The 18,864-nt window shown below is 38.9% G+C and overlaps 1 protein-coding gene and 1 pseudogene across 1 annotated transcript in view; one reads left to right on the forward strand and one right to left on the reverse strand.

Annotated features, from left to right (window-relative positions):
• Positions 1 to 18,864, reverse strand: part of LOC122906923 (mitochondrial intermediate peptidase) — a 170,228-nt gene that overhangs the window by 132,321 nt on the left and 19,043 nt on the right. Inside the window, exons 6-10 of the mRNA XM_044249420.1 lie at positions 16,756 to 16,938; positions 16,058 to 16,214; positions 10,764 to 10,812; positions 9,160 to 9,220; positions 5,708 to 5,760 (exon numbers count right to left, since the gene is read on the reverse strand). Coding sequence (XP_044105355.1) covers positions 5,708 to 5,760; positions 9,160 to 9,220; positions 10,764 to 10,812; positions 16,058 to 16,214; positions 16,756 to 16,938 — 503 coding nt within the window. The remainder of the gene's footprint in view (positions 1 to 5,707; positions 5,761 to 9,159; positions 9,221 to 10,763; positions 10,813 to 16,057; positions 16,215 to 16,755; positions 16,939 to 18,864) is intronic.
• LOC122906924 lies at positions 6,031 to 6,422 on the forward strand (annotated as a pseudogene).

The following is an 18,864-nucleotide window of genomic DNA, read 5'->3' on the forward strand; positions in this document are numbered from 1 at the left end:
ATCAACCTTTGATGGTTTTAAAACACATTAATCTCTTATCTTACTTCTAATAGGCTCTTTCCTTTCTTTAGGCAAACATATAAGAAACTTAAAATGAATCTGAACATAAAAGCAGAAAAAGAATCCCTGGGGTGAACTTGAAGAAAAACTCAAATCAAGGAAAGCCCCTTCTATTTTTTGTTTCGTGTCAAACCACACATTTAAGTCTTTACTTGAAAGCAGAGGAATTTAACAAGGATTTAGCAGTCTTCAGTTTGTTCCCTTCTTCTAACCTCAAACTCAAATTATTATATTTTTGCTTTCTTTTCTCATCCATTACCTGTGCTTCTTGGCCAACTCTTGTCAATCAAGATTATTGAAACCTCAAACCAAAACTCAATCATTTGCCTTTTAAGCTACCTAAAACAGATGTTTAAAACCCCCAATTCGTACAATCCCATCTGAAGCATTTTGGTATCCCTTTTCTTGGTTCTTTTACTGAGTTAATAGCCAAACAAATGACCTAGTATTGGAACCTGAAGCAAATTGACTAAAGCCCCTGGGTGGATACCAGGCAGGTTATGTTGTGTTCCTGGAATAGCTGGTGATTTCTTAACTCTAAGAACCAGTGAGCCTGGTAGGACCCTCTGTCAACAAATGAGCATTCTGAGGGCCTCCTGAGGTTCACACTGCTTTCAATAAATCTGAGAGATGAAAAGGGGCCATTCACAAAAATATGATATTCTTCTTTGCAAAAAAAAATGTAACACGGGATTGCTTTTCATAAGGACTTCCAATTACTGGTTTAGACAGTCTTGAACAATAGCTATTAACTAATACATATTTACTGAGGTCCAGAGTGTACATGCCACATTTTATTGCAAACAGAAGAAATAAGACACACGGTATTCTCAAGAGCTTTAAGCTATGGTTGACAAGACACATTTAAGGTAGGACACCAAAAGAACATAGTTAGAAGATCCAGTGTGCCACTTTGTAGGCTGTAAGCATGGGGTTGCCAGGATCTATAGCGGCTGTGGCAGACCTGGATGTTTCATGGACTCCTGGCGAAACTGCACAGGTAAGATAGCAAAGAAAGGCAAGTGCAACGTTAGCAGCCGCCAGACACGGGCTCCGCATGAGACAGAAAGGGATCTGACTTGGGACAGACAGTTTAGTCTGGCTGAGGAAAACTGCAAAAAAAGAGGCATGGTAGGAAAGACCAGAAGGGCAGACCAGACCTGACGAATAACAGGGGGTGCATGTACACCTTGGTAAAGACAAGTGGGCTGTGACCAGATCCTAGAAGCCACGAATGACGGCTCCAATTCTATTTTGAAGGCAGTAACTATTTCATGACCTTTAAGAGGAGAGGGACCAAAAGAGAGCTGTCCTGCCAGCCAGACACAGCTTCCTCCCCCTGGGACACAGTGATGCTCTGGGAAGCACAGGCGAGGGGGACCTCCCTGTCCTCGTGTTCTTGCTCCACCATTAAAAGCTCCTCTGACGAGCATTCAACAAGTAATTCGATATGTTCGTTACACTTTAGATGAGTGTTTTCTTAGAGAAGCATTCAGGGACAAGTGATCACTCCTTCAAAAGATTTTCGAGAACACTTAAAAAGCATCTCTTAGAGTAGTTCATCCTTTAGAACAGTGTCGAGAAAAGACCAATTCCATATAATAGTATTACTTAAGTACTAATAATACCAACATTAACTCATTTAGTCCTGACCTATGAAGCAGGGACTATTACAACTCCCATTTTAATAGATACCTTTGCTGAGGTTTGAGAGGACAAGTAACTTTCCAAAGGTCATGTGTAGCTCATTAGTGGTGGAGCAGGGACGCATCCAGGCCCCCGCCAGATGTCAGGGAACGTGTTCCAGACCACACAGCCATGACACCTCAGGTGTTTCCACTCTCTCCAATGGCCCATGTGGTCAGTAATACCCTGTTCCTGTGGCTAACAGAAGACAGAACTCCCAACCTACTTGGGGGCACAGTGATCTCTAAGTACTGATTGCAGAGTCTGTCAGCAACACTGACTTTACAGTACTGTACTTTTGGTAGAAATCATGCTCTTGGATCAGAAGAATAAACATTGTTAAAATGTCTATACTGCCTAGAGCGATCTATACTTTTAACGCCATTCCAATCAAAATTCCACCAGTATTCTTCAAAGAGCTGGAGCAAATAATCCAGAAATTTGTATGGAATCAGAAGAGACCCCGAATCGCTAAGGAAATGTTGAAAAACAAAAATAAAACTGGGGGCATCACGTTACCTCATTTCAAGCTTTATTACAAAGCTGTGGGCAACAAGACAGCATGGTACTGGCATAAAAACAGACACATAGACCAGTGGAACAGAGTAGAGAGCCCAGATATGGACCCTCAACACTATGGTCAATTAATCTTCGACAAAACAGGAAAAAATACACAGTGGAAAAAAGACAGTCTATTCAATAAATGGTGCTGGGAAAACTGGACAGCTATATGTAGAAGAATGAAATTCGACCATTCTCTTACACCGTACACAAAGATAAACTCAAAATGGATAAAAGACCTCAACGTGAGACAGGAATCCATCAGAATCCTAGAGGAAAACATAGTCAGTAATCTCTTTGATATCAGCCACAGCAACTTCTTTCAAGATATGTCTCCAAAGGCAAAGGAAACAAAAGTGAAAATAAACTTTTGAGACTTCATCAAAATCAAAAGCTTCTGCACAGCAAAGGAAACAGTCAAAAAAACAAAGAGGCAAACCACGGAATGGGAGAAGATATTTGCAAATGACAGTATAGACAAAAGGTTGATATCCAGGATCTATAATGAACTCCTCAAACTCAACACACACAAAACAGGCAATCATATAAAAAAATGGGCAGAAGATATGAACAGACACTTCTCCAATGAAGACATACAAATGGCTATCAGACACATGAAAAAATATTCATAATCACTAGCCATCAGGGAGATTCAAATTAAAGCCACATTGAGATATCACCTTATACCAGTTAGAATGGCCAAAATTAAAAGACAGGAAACAACATGTGTTGGAGGGGATGTGGAGAAAGGGGAACCCTCTTACACTGTTGGTGGGAATGCAGGTTGGTGCAGCCTCTTTGGAGAACAGTGTGGAGATTCCTCAAGAAATTAAAACTAGAACTTCTCTGTGACCCTGCAATTGCACTCCTGGGTATTTACCCCAAAGATACAGATGTCGTGAAAAGATGGGCCATCTGTACCCCAATGTTTATAGCAGCAATGGCCACAGTCGCCAAACTATGGAAAGAAACAAGATGCCCTTCAACGGACGAATGGATAAGGAAGATGTGGTCCATATACACAATGGAGTATTATGCCTCCATCAGAAAGGATGAATACCCAGCTTTTGTAGCAACATGGACGGGACTGGAAGAGATTATGCTGAGTGAAATAAGTCAAGCAGAGAGAGTCAATTATCATATGGTTTCACTTATTTGTGGTGCATAACAAATAGCATGGAGGACATGGGGAGTTAGAGAGGAGAAGGGAGTTGGGGGAAATTGGAAGGGGAGGTGAATCATGAGAGACTATGGACTGTGAAAAACAATCTGAGGGGTTTGAAGTGGGGGGGGAGGTTGGGGGAACCAGGTGGTGGGTATTATAGAGGGCACGGATTGCATGGTGCACTGGGTGTGGTGAAAAAATAATGAATACTGTTATGCTGAAAATAAATAAATTTAATTAAAAAAAGAAATGAAGATGAGAACATCACTATCCTTATTCAGTGTCTTATTTAAGTTTACTATCAGACTTCTCAGGGATCTCATACTCCTAATTAATGCTTATACTTTACAATTGAGCATAGCTCTACAAGTCCTCAGATACTATGTCATTTCCACAGAGCCATCATTTGGGCATCCTACACTTAAAGAATAAAGCTAAATGATAAAAATACCACTTAAATATAAGGCCAAGGTATTCACTAAAATCATCGGGGTGGGGAGGATGACATGAAACAGGAATATCACATAAAAGAATCACAGTAGCAAAAGTCAGAAAGAAACAAATACATTTATTTTACTTTACTTTCCAATGTCAAAAGTTTTTTTAAAATTTTTTTGATATGGAAGGCATTGATTAAAAAATATATATATAGTGTTCCTTTATGCTATATCTTGGTTGGCCAAGCAACCAAGTCAAATCTGTCTTGGAAAAAATTTGAAAAGAGAAATTTTACGTTTTATGCAAAGACAGGGAGCAAAGCCCGAAGTTCTACAGCCATAAAAACACATTTGTGAAATAATTATATTAAGCTCTAATATATTCTAAAAACTCACTGTTTATCATAATCAAGTGATTACAGATTTTGAGTAACAGAGAAGGTGGCTCACGCCGAATTTGTACTATACATATAAAAACAGTAGCTGACAAAGTATGATGAGACAGTATGCTTTGTGAGTAAGATTAGTCTAAGAAGCAAGATGTCACAGAGAAGCCAAAGAGAAGAAAATGAATGACTATTAAGTGGGTAAGCTCTTCAACACACTGACCTCAGGGCACGTACTCCCAGTGATGCAGAAAAGAACACCAAAAGTTACTATTTTCTGCTGTTATAACAAATAGTTTTTAAAAATCATTAAAAAAAATAAAAAGTTTAATTTTAGTGAGGTATTTGCTACCCTTCACTATGCTGATGCCTGAATACTGCATAGTAGCAGTAAGACTTGAAAGTTAAATACCAATCAAATAACCATATTATTATCATGATATGTGCCAACATGCTTTAATGAGGAAAAGGCACAAAGCTTCTATTTTCTTCCATTACCTAAATCAATCTTAACTCTCTGGATTAAAGCTGAGGAGCTCAAAAAGGAAGTGTAAGAGAAAAATGTTAAAAATCTGTTGAAACAAGAAAAAAAAATCTGTTGAAGGGTAGGATTCAGAGATTTCGTTTTTAATCTTTTTGGTATGTAAAATTACTTGGGGCATCAATATTTCTACATGTGTTCACTTTGAACAGGTGTTCGTATTTCTTGGGTTTACATGCAAATATAAAAATGACAGAAATAGGGCACATTTAGGGGAAAAAGCATACCTATTAGTTAGCCATTATAGAATAAACACAAGAGAATATGGAAGCTAAAGGAGTACTCACATCAAACTAACGGTCCTAAATCTTGATTTCACATAATCCTTCCAGATGTGCCAAGAAAGTGTCCACAATATGTTCAAATAAAAATGAGGAAGCAAGAAAATCACTCAGCCCCATGCCAAGGACTACTTTATTCCTTCATTGATTCAACATATGTATTTGCTGAGCACCCACCCTGGACCAGAAACAAGGGACAACCAGGGCTCTAGCAAAGTCCCAGCCCTCAAAACGCTCAGTCTAGTAAGGAAACCCGGAAGCTACACAGAGGAGAAGCCAGATTCCAGACCCCCCAGAGAGATACTGAAAAGTTTTAAATGGCATGGGCCATAGAAAAGGTTCTGGGGGAGAGGAACAGCATGATCCTTTGACTGAGGTAAAGGTTTAATCCAGATCAAAAACACGTAGGCAAATGTGGACCAAGCCAGCACCAGGCCTGGACTTGAGAGCATACAGGTTTATGATGTGGGAAAGTGAGTGAGGACAGTAGTTGCATAATTAATGTGCAAGGTGTTCAGTAAATATTAGTTTTTCTCCTCCTTCTCATAGATGAGGATTTATAAAAAAAAAAAACAAAAAAAAAACCTTACCTTTCTGCACGAATCACACCACTGTAGTAGGGGGGATCCCAAGGCATTAATTCCTACAATGGAAAAATCTGTTGCGATGAAAGTTATTGACTACTTTACAATTTTTATCAAAAATTAAGCCAGCTCATAAATGCAAACCTGTTATAATATCAGAAGAGTTTTATAAAAGCCCTGAAACTTCATGAAATACCTAACTCTTTATTTTGACTCTCCTGTAATCAATGGGTACCAAGGTACAAATAAATTTGGGGAATTTGGGGAAAAAGGTAAATAATGTAAAATATAAACATAAAAGTCAACGTTAATAGATTAAATCAGGAGCAATGCAGGTGAGCAGCAGCAGGGAGATGCAGGCCAGGAATTATTTGGAAAAATATCAGATTATGGAGTTGCTGAACTATCTCACCAGCGCCCTGTTCTTTTTCCGCCCACAAAAACCAAGACAGTATTTAATATTGGAATGACTGAAAATTACCAAAATAACAGGCATGGCTTTTTCCTCTCTTTCTGGATCACTTTAACATTTTATCTATGTTTGAGATGATGGACACTTCAAATAAAGGCACATATCATTTGTGTAGTACAAGGAGGCCCTAAAAACCCCGGTCTGTTGAATGAAGATGAAGTTTTACAAGATGATGGACATGTAATAACTTTGGAAAAATCCAGATCTGAAGTGAATAAGAGCGTTGAGAAAATATGGTCAGGATTTTAATAACATCAGAAGTCCAAGATGGCAAATGATTCTATAAAGTTAAAAAAAATAGAGTGAAACAGCCACACTGAAATTTTTCCCAAAATTCAACCCATATCAATCCATAATACATACTGCAGGTAAGATTAGGATCCTAACGGTAAGATTAGAGCTCTTTCTAAATCTAAGCAGGAAGCTTAGGGTGGATCCCAGAATGAAAGCAACAATTTCAAGTGTAACTAAGGGAGAATTACCTCTAATCTTGGCAAAGAAAATATGTTATAAAGAAGCACTGTCACAACAGCTGGTTTTGACAACTGTACAGAATACTGAAGGGAAGAAAAGCTTGAATCTGTGCATGATCTTTCTTCCCACAAACTGTCCAGGTGACAGGAGTGACTAACAGCCCAGACTGTGAAGTCAGAATGCCTGGGTTCAAGTGTGCAATCCACACTATTGTACGGGGTGGACAAGTTCTTTCTGCTCACCAATGCTTTCTCGTTTTCTATCTACATGACCTGATCTCTCCCCTCTTTACCCTGAGCCCAGTTCCTGCCGTTTCTGCCCTCCCTGGCTCCACTGTGGCCACACTGGTCTCCTCACGGTGGCTTGACTGCACCAGGCAGCTGCTGTCTCTGCGGAGAAGGCTGTGCCCTGCAACACTGCTGGGGGCACTGCATCGTCTCTTCCATTCTCTGCTCAAGAGTCTCCTCACATAACAAGTCTTCCCTGACCGATCCCTAGAGAACAGCAATGGCCATTCCCTTCTTTCTGCATTATTTTCCTCTGTTACCCTTATCACCATACAACATGGCACATATTTCTTTCTTTCATGTATTTACTATCCATCTGCCTCCCCTAGAATGTAAGCTTTTTGAGGACAGGAACCTTGCTCGCATTTTTCCTGTTACATCCTGGCAGCCTGAACACCGTCAGGCACACAGTAGTGCCTCACTAACGGCATTTCTTGATGCACTTCAACTATTAACAGAAGACCTGGCACTGGGTAAGAGCTCCAGGGACGCTGCCTTCGATCCTTTGATTTATCCTTTAAATTTTCAGCTCAGACCTTATCTCCTTGAATAACAAGGTGTTCTTTCTCATGTTCCACGATCATGCCGTTACCAAGGAATGCAGACAACGTAAGACATACAAGGCTGACTTTCCTTCTCCCAGCATCCCCGAAACTCTAGCCCCCAAGTGGTCAGCTCCTGGGACACATTTCCTCCAACAGATGACCCCTTCCTATCTGCTACATACCAGAGAGTGCAGGCTCTAGGGGAACAAAACCCAGTTAGACCAAATCCCTGTACCAAGGAGCTGACTATGGTCTAGGCAGTAGAGAGACAAGTGACTCCACATCCAGAGTATAGTAGTCATGTGCATGATATTGCACTGTGTGAAACAGAGCCCATGAGAAGGGTATTTAAATCACAGCGGAAGGTCAGGAAATGTTGGGAGGAGGCAAAGCTGGAGCTGAGTTTGGAAGATGGGGCACACTGCAACCAGATGAGGGAGAGGGAAAGGCATTCCTGTGTACAGTGTTTGTGAATGACAGCAAGCTACCTACCATAGTTGCTGGCACATAAATACTGTGAATAGAAAATTGAAACACAGAAGAAAGGAGATTGTCAAAATTGAAAAGCAAAAGAAAGGAAAGCAAGGACAAGCAAAGCAGTAAGTAAGCAAAAAAAAGGCACAAAAGCATCACACAGGTATTATTAGTAGGGAACTAGGGACACTAACTTGACTTAAAGGGGCAGCAGAAGATAAGGCTAGAGAAGCAGGTAGAAGCAAAATTAGGAAAGGCTTGGTGGGAAAGCTAAGAAATAGGAAGGTAAATCTGAGAATTACAGCAAGCCACTGAAAAACCTTAAACAGAGTGACAAGATCAGATCTGTTTTTTGGCAAAATCCCTCTGGTGGCAAGTCATTCATTTATTCGTTCATTTGTTCATTCATTCATATTTCAACTACGTGCTAAGTACCTACCCTATGTCTAACACTGAACTAGCAGTCCAAACCAGAGCCAGAACAGAAGGCTGGAAAACCAGTTTGGCAACTACAACTATAATCTGGGTAAGAAGTAACAATGACCTCAACCAGGGCTGTGGCAATGGGCATGGAGAGGCAAGAATTGCAGGTAGAATCTATAGGATTTAGTAACTTAAAGTGGGGGAGGGGGAGTAATAAATAACCTGAGGGGCTTGCTGAAACAGGGATTACGGGGCTAGAGATATAGCGGGTCTCATGGAGGGCTCGTGTGTTAAGATGGGGTATACTTAGAGGTCAATATGGATTAAACTGAGCTCCATAAATTAGCAAATAAGAAAGTAAACTGCAGTGTTAACAGTGATGGTTAAATTGCCACCTTCCAGATCAATCCTCCACTGAACCTGTTTCAAACAGAGAAGCCCACTTACAGTATAATGGAAACAGAATTTGCATGAGTATATATCAATATATGTTGTTAATATACATTTATAAGTGTGTATATACGTATGAGTATGCGTGAGTATTATGTCAAATAACCAACAAAAAAATACTGCATTGCCTGGAAATGTCAAACTCAGACATATGGATCAAGTATTTCAATACTTTGTTCACCAAACCCAAGGATCAGAACCAAGACCAGGGATCAGAAACAAGATTATACACACCTTTAGCACATCACAAAAAACTTTTAGAGTCAAAAGATAAGAACTTCAGCTGATAGACCATTTATATTACATCAAAAATGTTCCAAAATCATCACTTACAGAATTTTGAGGATTTAGTTTCATTTTCATCCCTCGTATCATCTCAAAGTCTTTTACAGTTCTGTAAAACAGGTTTATCATTCATTGCTAGGAGAAAATTTTAATATTTACATTATTAAAGAACTAGTTTTCTGAGGGGATGGGGTAACTAGATGATGGGCATTAAGGAGGGCACCTGATATAATGAGCACTGGGTGTTATATGCAACTGATGAATCACTAAACTCACCTCTGAAATTCCTAGTACACTGTATGTTTATTAATTGAATTTAAATAATTTTTTTAAAAACTAGATTTCTTATGTAAATTTCTAGTATTCATGATAAAACTGGAAGTAATTTGTAGTGCAAATGGAACCAGTTTTATAACCAAATGTAACCAAACTTTATCTGTGTTAGAAGGAACAGCAATATATCATCAGTAAACTACCACAATTTCTACCTTAGAAAATATCCTAGTAGATAGACATAGGACTTGAAAGTATTAAAGCTTGGAAAAATTAGCAATGTTACAAATACATGTAAAGGTTAGCAAACTTTAAGTCACTGCTCTTTTCTATACATTAAAAAGGTAAGAGACCAACAAATTACCTTTTATTCAAAAATATGAACAGAAATTTAAGGTTACTATTAATACTTTCTCCCCTACAGAAAAACTCTAGTTGGGTTGTGCTTAATATGAAGTTTTTGTTAGAATTAACTCATATATATAACTGTAAAAACCTGAAGATATATTTGCTCAAAATAAATAGTTACATACAAGGGAAGAAAGAATACTACCACTTAACTAATAAAGCAGAGAAAATTCTCAACTAACTGCATACTTAACACTGCCTTCATTAAATCAAAGCCACAATGGTTCCCTAGATTAAAAGAAAAGTTTAGAATTTATAATTATAATCCAAATTAGAGAGGACTGGGTTCTAAGGCATGAGTTTATAATAATAGAAAATGGAGATCTGAGCTAAAAATTAACATGTTGGTATAGCCAAGAAGGCAAAGGAAATGTTCAATAGCATTATGAGACAACCATGACATGCCCCTTCCTGGAATCCTAAATGTCTGAAGACTGCTGGAGTGTGGCCTCTCAGCAAAGGACAAGTGACTCTATCAAAGACAGAAAGGCAGGAAGACCATAAAGGGCCACACTACAGAGAACTATGAAAGTGGAGGCATATCGTTCTCAAGATCCAAACTATAGATCAATTCACCACATCCAGCCCCCACCAATATTTAGGCCAAAAGAAGAGAAACACTATTTATGAACTTGTTATAAAATTGGTGGTACAAACTGAAAACGTATAGCTTCAAAAAGGCTTGAAAAAAATTTTCTAATCACACATCAATGATGGGTTCCTAAGACAATGAACTAGTCCATCAGAGGGGGCAGCCTATGTTTTCAAGATTGTCACCTTAGGAAGACAGCTATGTGCTTTCTAAGCATTCCTCACAGTTAATCCAATCTCCTGCTGACTAGTCCACAGATCTGACCCAATATTCCCATACTTACATTCTTAATAGGTCACCTCCTAATCTTTTGGAAATCGAGTCTTTTTTTAAAAAAAACTACATGATACACACTCTAAAGAGTAGAATAAAAACTAACCTTTCAGAAAGTTTGTCTGATAGTTTCTCAAGGAACTCCATGACAGTCTCTAGAAAGGAAATGAAAAAGAAAATGTCTTTAATTACATGAAATAAAATGAACATACCTGTTAAAATTAGAATGCAATGGTCATAATTTATGCACTACAATGCCATTAAAGTGTTCATTTTCAAAGGGTGTCAGGGTTGATAATACAATATATTTCTAGATGATGATGATCAATTTATCAGAAAACATATTAAACAAACATAGTAATAATCCAAAGCCTTCAATTATCCCCCAGAATGAGGAGTGAATGGGGAGCTAAAAAAAAGAATCAAAATTTCAATGTGTTTCTATCTACTCATATTTGTAAGAAAAAAAAAAAATAAGTTTTTAGACCATTCCAATTTTTCCCAAGTTTTAAAAAGATAGCTAGACTCTGATTTGTTCATAAAAATCTGTATAATTTAGAAGCATGATTCACCCTTTCTCTCATTCTCTCTCTCTCAAATAAATAAATAAAATCTAAAAAAAATTTTTTTTTTTTTTAAAAAGGGCGCCTGGGTGGCTCAGTCGGTTGGGCAACTACCTTCAGCTCAGGTCACGATTCTGGAGTCCCAGGATGGAGTCCTGCATTGGGTTCCCTGCTTAGTGGGGAGTCTGCTTCTCCCTCTGACCCTCTCCCCTCTCATACTCTCTCTCTCTCTCAAATAAATAAATAAAATGTGTGTGTGCGTGTGTGTGTGTGTATACATATATACACATATTTCTATATACATATATATACACACACACACATACGCATGATTCACTGAAAATTCTATTTTAAAAAATCAATGTTTTTCGGGACAATTATTTTTGTTTTTTATATACAGCCAAGAATCATCTTTTCAGGATCAATACCAAAAGAAAATGTGCAAAAATTAGAATATTAGAAATTGAACCTCTGCTAGGATTTTTTTAAGTACCTAAATACTTCAGCCATAGCTGTCATATATTTATTACAAACTCATAAAAGGCAATACAGTACAACTATCATTATTTCCCATGATAGGGAATTTTTCATATGTATTTTTTAATTTACCACTTTTTGCCACTGATTTATGTATAGAGAGCTTTCACATGTATTTTAGAGTTTGCCACAAACACTGTTTTTATATTTTCCAGATGATCTTGTATATGGTTTTAAGTTTCCTGCCATCTCCAATGTAAGTTATCTTCTTTCTGAGTAAAATAAAAGCCTGAGAAAAGAATGAAGGTTAACCTAAACCAAGAAGCCATGGAGTTTCCTGGCGCTGTCGATCTTTAACAAGCCTTGGATACAGTAATTCTGAAAACACTGCCTCATGCACCATATTAAATGGTATTAGGCCTTTGAGAAAAAAGATTATTTCATTAAAAATGAGGTCTTATTTCAGGGTATCATATCAGCTGTCATAGGGAAGTATTTTCAAGTAAGTCTGTGCATGCTTTTTATTTCCGAACATTTTTTACTCACTTTCACCCATTTTTGTTTTTCTAGCTATCTTACATGTGAAAAATCTACCTCAATTAATCTACCTGAAAAATTGTCATATTACAAAGAATGAGTTTGAAAGCCCCTGAAAATCAGTAATTCCTCCCTGGAAAATTATTTCCTAATTCAACTGTCACATGAACGCCCACCTTACTTTATTTACATCCTGCCTTCCTCCCCCTCTCTGCTGAAAAGCTCACCATTCCCTCATCTCTGATGTCCAGTTTCACTTCCCTCATGAAACCCTCAACAAGCACAGACGCATTGGACAAACTTCCCGAACTCCTAAAATCCTACAATACTTTGTTGCCTACACACACCACTCATTTGGCACTAAGAAGACACTGACCTCTATAATTATTTATCTTTCTGTTTATATAACTGATCTCCCCAACTAAATTTTAAATTCCTTAAGGAATTTAAATTCCTGTGAATTTATTCCTGTGTGACTGTGCACAACAGCCTAACTCTAAACTGTGACCACACTAGTCACCTAGTGAGCAATGGATTCACTGGTGATGACATCTGGCATTAGGGGCTACAGGACCAGGGACCTCCAGCTCACACTGCTCACCTCAGTGGTCAATCTTTGACCTTCTGCAGACTGCACTTGCCCTTAGCATTTGACTCAACTGATCACTCTCTCCTTAAGACATTTCAGGGTGTCTTCCAGGACCACTCACTCTGCTTATTTTTCTCCTCTCTCACTCATTCTCCTTCTTGGCGGCCATTACTGGTTTTCCCTCATATCTCTGACCTCTTAAACTTGAAGGGCCCCAGAGCTCACTTCCTGGACTTCTGTTCTTTAGATGTACTCACTCCCTTGGAGATCTCATACAATCTCAAGAATTTAAATAAAGACCCAAGGCAACTGGGTGGCCCAACTGATTAAGTGTCTGACTCCTGATTTGGGCTCAGGTCATGATCTCAGGGTCATGAGATGGAGTCCTGCATTAGGTTCTGTGCTCAATGGGACATGTTCTCCCTCTCCCTGAGTTTCCCCCACTCATGCGTTCTCTCTCTCTCTAAAATAAATAAATCTTTGCATACATAAATAAAGACCCAGATTCATATCTCTGGCTCAGCACTTTCTCTTCAATTCCACAGATACACATCTAACGGCCTACTCAACATCACCATGTGGACACAACTGGCATCTCAAGTTAACTTGAACCAAACCAACCCTCCAGTCCTCCCCATCTTAGTTAACAGTAACTCACTGTATCTTTTCAGTTGAGCAGGTTAAAAAGTTCAAAATGCTATATATCCAGAATTGGACACACTGCAAAACCCTCCACAGCCACCATTTTGGTCAAACTGCCATCCTTCTCATCGTGATGACTGCGAAACAGCTTCTACATGGCCTCTCTTCCTCTCCTACCTCTCTGCAGTCTATTTCAGTGTCAGCAGCACATGACCTGCCAGCAAAATTTAAGTCAGATCCCCTTACTGCTCTGCTCAAAACCCCTCAGCGACTTCCCATCTCACTGCAGGAAAAGCCCTACTGAACACAGCCCCTCCTTCATCTGCCTCCACATCTTACCACCCGTCTCTCTCACTCCACTCACCGTTTTGCCCTTTTTGCTTTCCTCAAACGTGTCAAGCTACCCTAGGGACCTCCAAGCCTGCTGGGTGTCCATCTGGAATTTTCTTCCCCTAATGAGCCATATGCTTATTCCTGCTCCTTCAGATCTACACTCACATGCCCCCCGCCCCCCGTCCTCAGCAAGCCCCTGCCTGGCAACACAGTTTAAAGTCCAACATCACCACCACACGCTCACTTCCTTTATCCCCTTCCCGACTCAGTTTTCTCCAAACTTGTATTAACTATTAACCTACTGGGTTCCTTACCTAGGTATTTTGTTGTTATTTGCCTGATAGAAATATAAATTGTACAAGAGCAGGAATTCCCATCTGATTTACACACTGATTTCTTTCTAAGTCCTAGACTCATATCTCACATGTAGTGGGCACTCAGAAAGTATTTGTTGAATCAGTGGATGAAAACAGAGAATGAAGATGTCTTTTATATCATCTGTTTGGTCTCAAACAGTTTATTAGGACCACAAATTTAGAGCGTGGGTTTAGGTTTCGACCTAACTGCCACTTTTTAGCACTGTAACTAATACCTTGGGTTTCTATCCTATGAGGTGGATACAAATATCTACCTCACAAAGCTGCACAGAAACTAAATGAAATAATGGCCCAGAGTAAGTATCTTACTATTATTATACATGAACTGGGCGGTCCACTCATACAAGGATATCTCAACAAATACGGTACAGTACTGTACATGTGTTTTCCCCTATGTTTTTCTTAATGAAGTTTTTTCCCTAGCTTACTTTATTGTAGGAATCCAGTATATAATATATACAACATAACAAATATGGGCTAATCGACCATCTGTTATCAATAAGGCCTCCTGCCAACAGTGGGCTATTAGTAGTTTAGCTTTGGGAGAATCGAGTTACATGTGAATTTTTGATTGTGCAAGTTTGGGGGCTATCAGACCCCCGCATTATTCAAAGATCAACTGTACATCTAATAATTAGGAGAAATTATTCCAACAACCTGGTGACAACAATGACCACCAAAAAACATACAAAATGGCATAAGATCTACTTAGGAGTTAAATGGGATGAAACAAATTGTACACACTTAAGGGGTTCAGAGATGGGCATCTAAGGGAAGTGAAAAGTGAAGAGGCTTTGTGAAAGAGGTAGGTTTTGAGCTGAGCACTGAAAAACTATATAGGATTTTAACAGACAGACTGGGGGAAGGGAGCTGTGCCCTATGCAGGGAACAACATGAACGAAGAATTGAGTGTGTTGTGCCTATGGTTTCGCGGAGAGCCTTGACAGGTCAAGGGAACGGCCATTTACAGAAGAAATGGCCATTTTTTAAGAACACTTTGGAGAAGATAGGAACATACTAGAGAGAGAAAGGATATGCATGGGAGGAATAAAGACAGAACAGAATTCACAATCTGGTCTTCCTCCTACAGAGCTCATTTCTACTGTTACATCTATTTGTGAATGGCACGTCCACCCAGATGCACAACCAGAAACCAAGGGTACCCAACATGCCGTCTCCTACCCGCCTCGACCCATCACCAAGTCTTGTAGATTTGAACTCTAGAAGATATGTTGAATCTGAACAGTTCCACCATCACAACTACCCTCCTCCTGTCAGAGTCTGAACCATGACACAATTTAACATGCCTTTGAAAAAACTTACTATATACACTTACATTATTACTATCATATAACTCTTTTATACATTCTAAATCAAAAAGAATTCAATAGAGCACAGGAAAGACTCTCACACACCCCGGGATGCTTCTTCCCCACCGAATGCAAACCCTCCCATCTAGCACTCTTCTGTCTTAAAAGTTTCTATAACTATGTGTTTGTATCGCCCCAGCCTATATTCAACCTTGTCTTCAGCAGATATTTTGATCTTTCCTCCTCTTTCACACTAATTCTAGCCAATTTGGTTAGGTTGACCACAGAAACTAGCTGAGTTAAAATGAAAATACCTGAAATTAGCATCAATGAAAATTTAAGTATGACTTACTCTCAACATGCACAAGAAATAAATTTCCTTGACTGGAGAAAATATATTTCAAATTATTAGCTCTAGTTAAAAGTCAGCTCTATATAAAAATGTAGAAAAACTCAATAAGTGGGTATCTGAGTATATTAAAAAGAGAACACTGATTTATAGGTATTTAAAATCAGAAGTTCAGTTTCACAAAAACCCTATTTGTCCTGAAAAGTTGGGTGAACAAGCTTACCTGGATTTTTGGCTATTGTGCCTTGGAGGGCTCTGTGGGAGTATGTGGAGTACCCCACTAACTTTGCCAGAAGGTCTCTGTTGCTGAGCAGTTCCTCCAAACATTTCAACTGACCCGCATTGGGATAAAGAAAAATTTTATAAGCAGCTTCTCGAACCTGTATTTAAAATAGAAATGGTAGAAGGTATAATAAGTACCAGGACACAAAGGCCCATGCAGTGACTACGTAGGCTAACTCTTGCTTCTCTATTGTATAGGTGATCATTGCTTTAAAAATAAAATAAGGGTTTATAAAGGGTGAGTAAAGTTTTTAGAATCATACACTAGTAGGAGATACACATTCTTGAATAGAGTTCTCTGATATGGGGTATGCTGGAAAAAACTACTACCCAATGCGGGTGCCATCAAGCACCTTTAACCAGGTAAAGACTACAAGCATTAAAGATCTGAGTAGTCTCAAATATCAATAGTTATTGATCATACTTTAAAAATGCAGAGTTCTTTATGAAAGATGAATGATTAAACCATTTTCATCATTCAAAGCATTTATGGAATTAATAAGCCCACAGTTGAATTTTAGGGCTTAGTAACACTCAAGTATTCTTAAAGGTATGATTATATTATCACTGAATTTTGGGTTAAAAGAGTAGCAACACTCAGATGGGAGCTGAACTATGAAGAGAGCAGAATGCACATACCAAGTCATCTGGGGCTTCCGCATGTAGACCGTCAATTATGACATGATTTCCAGTGACTGCAAAGTTACGATGAATGTGTTCTGGTAAGAGATGCTTCTCAATCTTGTTGGGAAAGTTAGTTCCCATAAGAAATGTATTACTCAAGTCCAAGATTTTCACATTCAGTTCCACTGCTCTTTTACGCTAGATGCAGATGGAGTAAAAGTTATTTAAGGCACTGAAAGTAAAAGTTCACAACTGATTTAATAGATCATCTATAAGGATGCTAAAGCAACATATGTGGCTAAATTAATTGAAGAAGATACTCAATATGTTAAGTAAAATGAACATTGAGTATATTGGTTATGCCGTAAATACATAATAATTTACTTTAAGTTAATTCTCCTTTCGATAGATATTTAATGTCCTAACAGTTTGTATAGTGTTTCTATATCTTAAGATTTATGTAAATTCTAGAGTTCTATTTTATACCTCAGTTATATAACTAATCTCTGAAATTAACAACATTGGGAAATACAGGATCCTTCCCTATCCCCCAAGATAACCTCTTAGTTAAGAGAATTGGAGAATAACAGGCAGTTGAATCTAGTCAATACGATACTTGTAAGTATTTGTAGATTAAAGAGCATAAGTTTAAGGGTAAATATGAAAATATACTGGGTCGTAAAAGATGAGACCAAAAGGAAAGCAAAGGAATCTCTGCAGGTCTTCACAAGAGTAAAGTGAACATCCAGAGGGGCTGCCCTGTAGCAGTTCTGAGGCTGCACACACTTGAGCAGAGACAGAAGGACAGCAGTGGAGCGGGCAGCAGAGCCAGACGGAGCCCGCAGGGCAGGGACGTGCCGGGCAGGGACGTGCCCTCCAGCTCCACGCCCAGCACCCGTCACGCTGACAGTGATTTGGCTGGCACACCCATGGGGGTTTTTTCTGGCAGTCACACCTTTAGGACATAGTCGCCTGAGAAAATGTGTATTATCAAAGGGGGCACCACAAATGTTTTGGAGAAAACAGAGTAGTCCACGTCATCTGTCTGGTCTACTGCAGGACAAGTGTAAAGCTGTAATTGTAGTTATTGTTATTAGAAAACTAGGTGGGCATCTGGACCTGCTCTTATAATGACTTCAGGTGAAATCAGATGCAGAACTTTCTGGGATGGGGGTCACTAGCTGGCAACATTCTAAACTGTACTATGACCCTAAAAAAAGTTAAGCAGCATTAATACTTTTTAAAAGGTATTTAAAATGCCGATGTACACTTGACAAGATGCTGGGGAAAAATCAAGTATATATTAACAACCAAAATTTTACAATATAGGGGCGCCTGGGTGGCTCAGTGGGCTAAGCAACTGACTCTTGATTTCAGCTCAGATCTTGATCTCAGGGTTGTGAGTTCAAGCCCCATACTGGGCCCCATGTTGGGTTCCACGGTGGGTATGGAGCCCATTTGAAAAAAATTAAAATATCGAGAATTCAAACTTCAGGGGAAAAATTAGTTTTCAAATACTTCAATGTCTTTATAGTCCAGATTTCTCTTTACCTATTTTGTCTCTACGATGGCCACTTATCGCCACCTAATGGTAACCAGTGGAATAACCAAAAAGGTAAAAGACCAGGAAATTACACTGTAATTCCAAAAATATTCCCCAAAGCCTTTTACTCTGGGGTGAGGTGGGAGGGGGTGGGGAGTAATACAATTATTTCAAAGAATTTATCACCTGTTAAAATACCCAGAAAATTAAAAACTGGGTTTACTTCCTGCCTTCACCAATTTCCAATAGCATTTCATCATTCTGAGATAAAGGTGCAGTACTCTGAACTCAAGAATTCTATGAAATTGTTGTGTTATCTCGCAAATAATTGCTAAAAAAAATACTTCCATTCATTTTATTTTTTTAAAGGTTTTATTTATTTATTTGACAGAGAAAGATCATAAGTAGATAGAGAGGCAGGCAGAGAGAGAGAGAGAGAGAGAGAGGGAAGCAGGCTCCCTGCTGAGCAAAGAGCCCGATGTGGGACTCGATCCCAGGACCCTGAGATCATGACCTGAGCCGAAGGCAGTGGCTTAACCCACTGAGCCACCCAGGCGCCCACTTTCATTCATTTAAAATTT

This window comes from Neovison vison, chromosome 5 (assembly GCF_020171115.1).
Source record: "Neovison vison isolate M4711 chromosome 5, ASM_NN_V1, whole genome shotgun sequence".
Classification (NCBI taxonomy): domain Eukaryota; kingdom Metazoa; phylum Chordata; class Mammalia; order Carnivora; family Mustelidae; genus Neogale; species Neogale vison.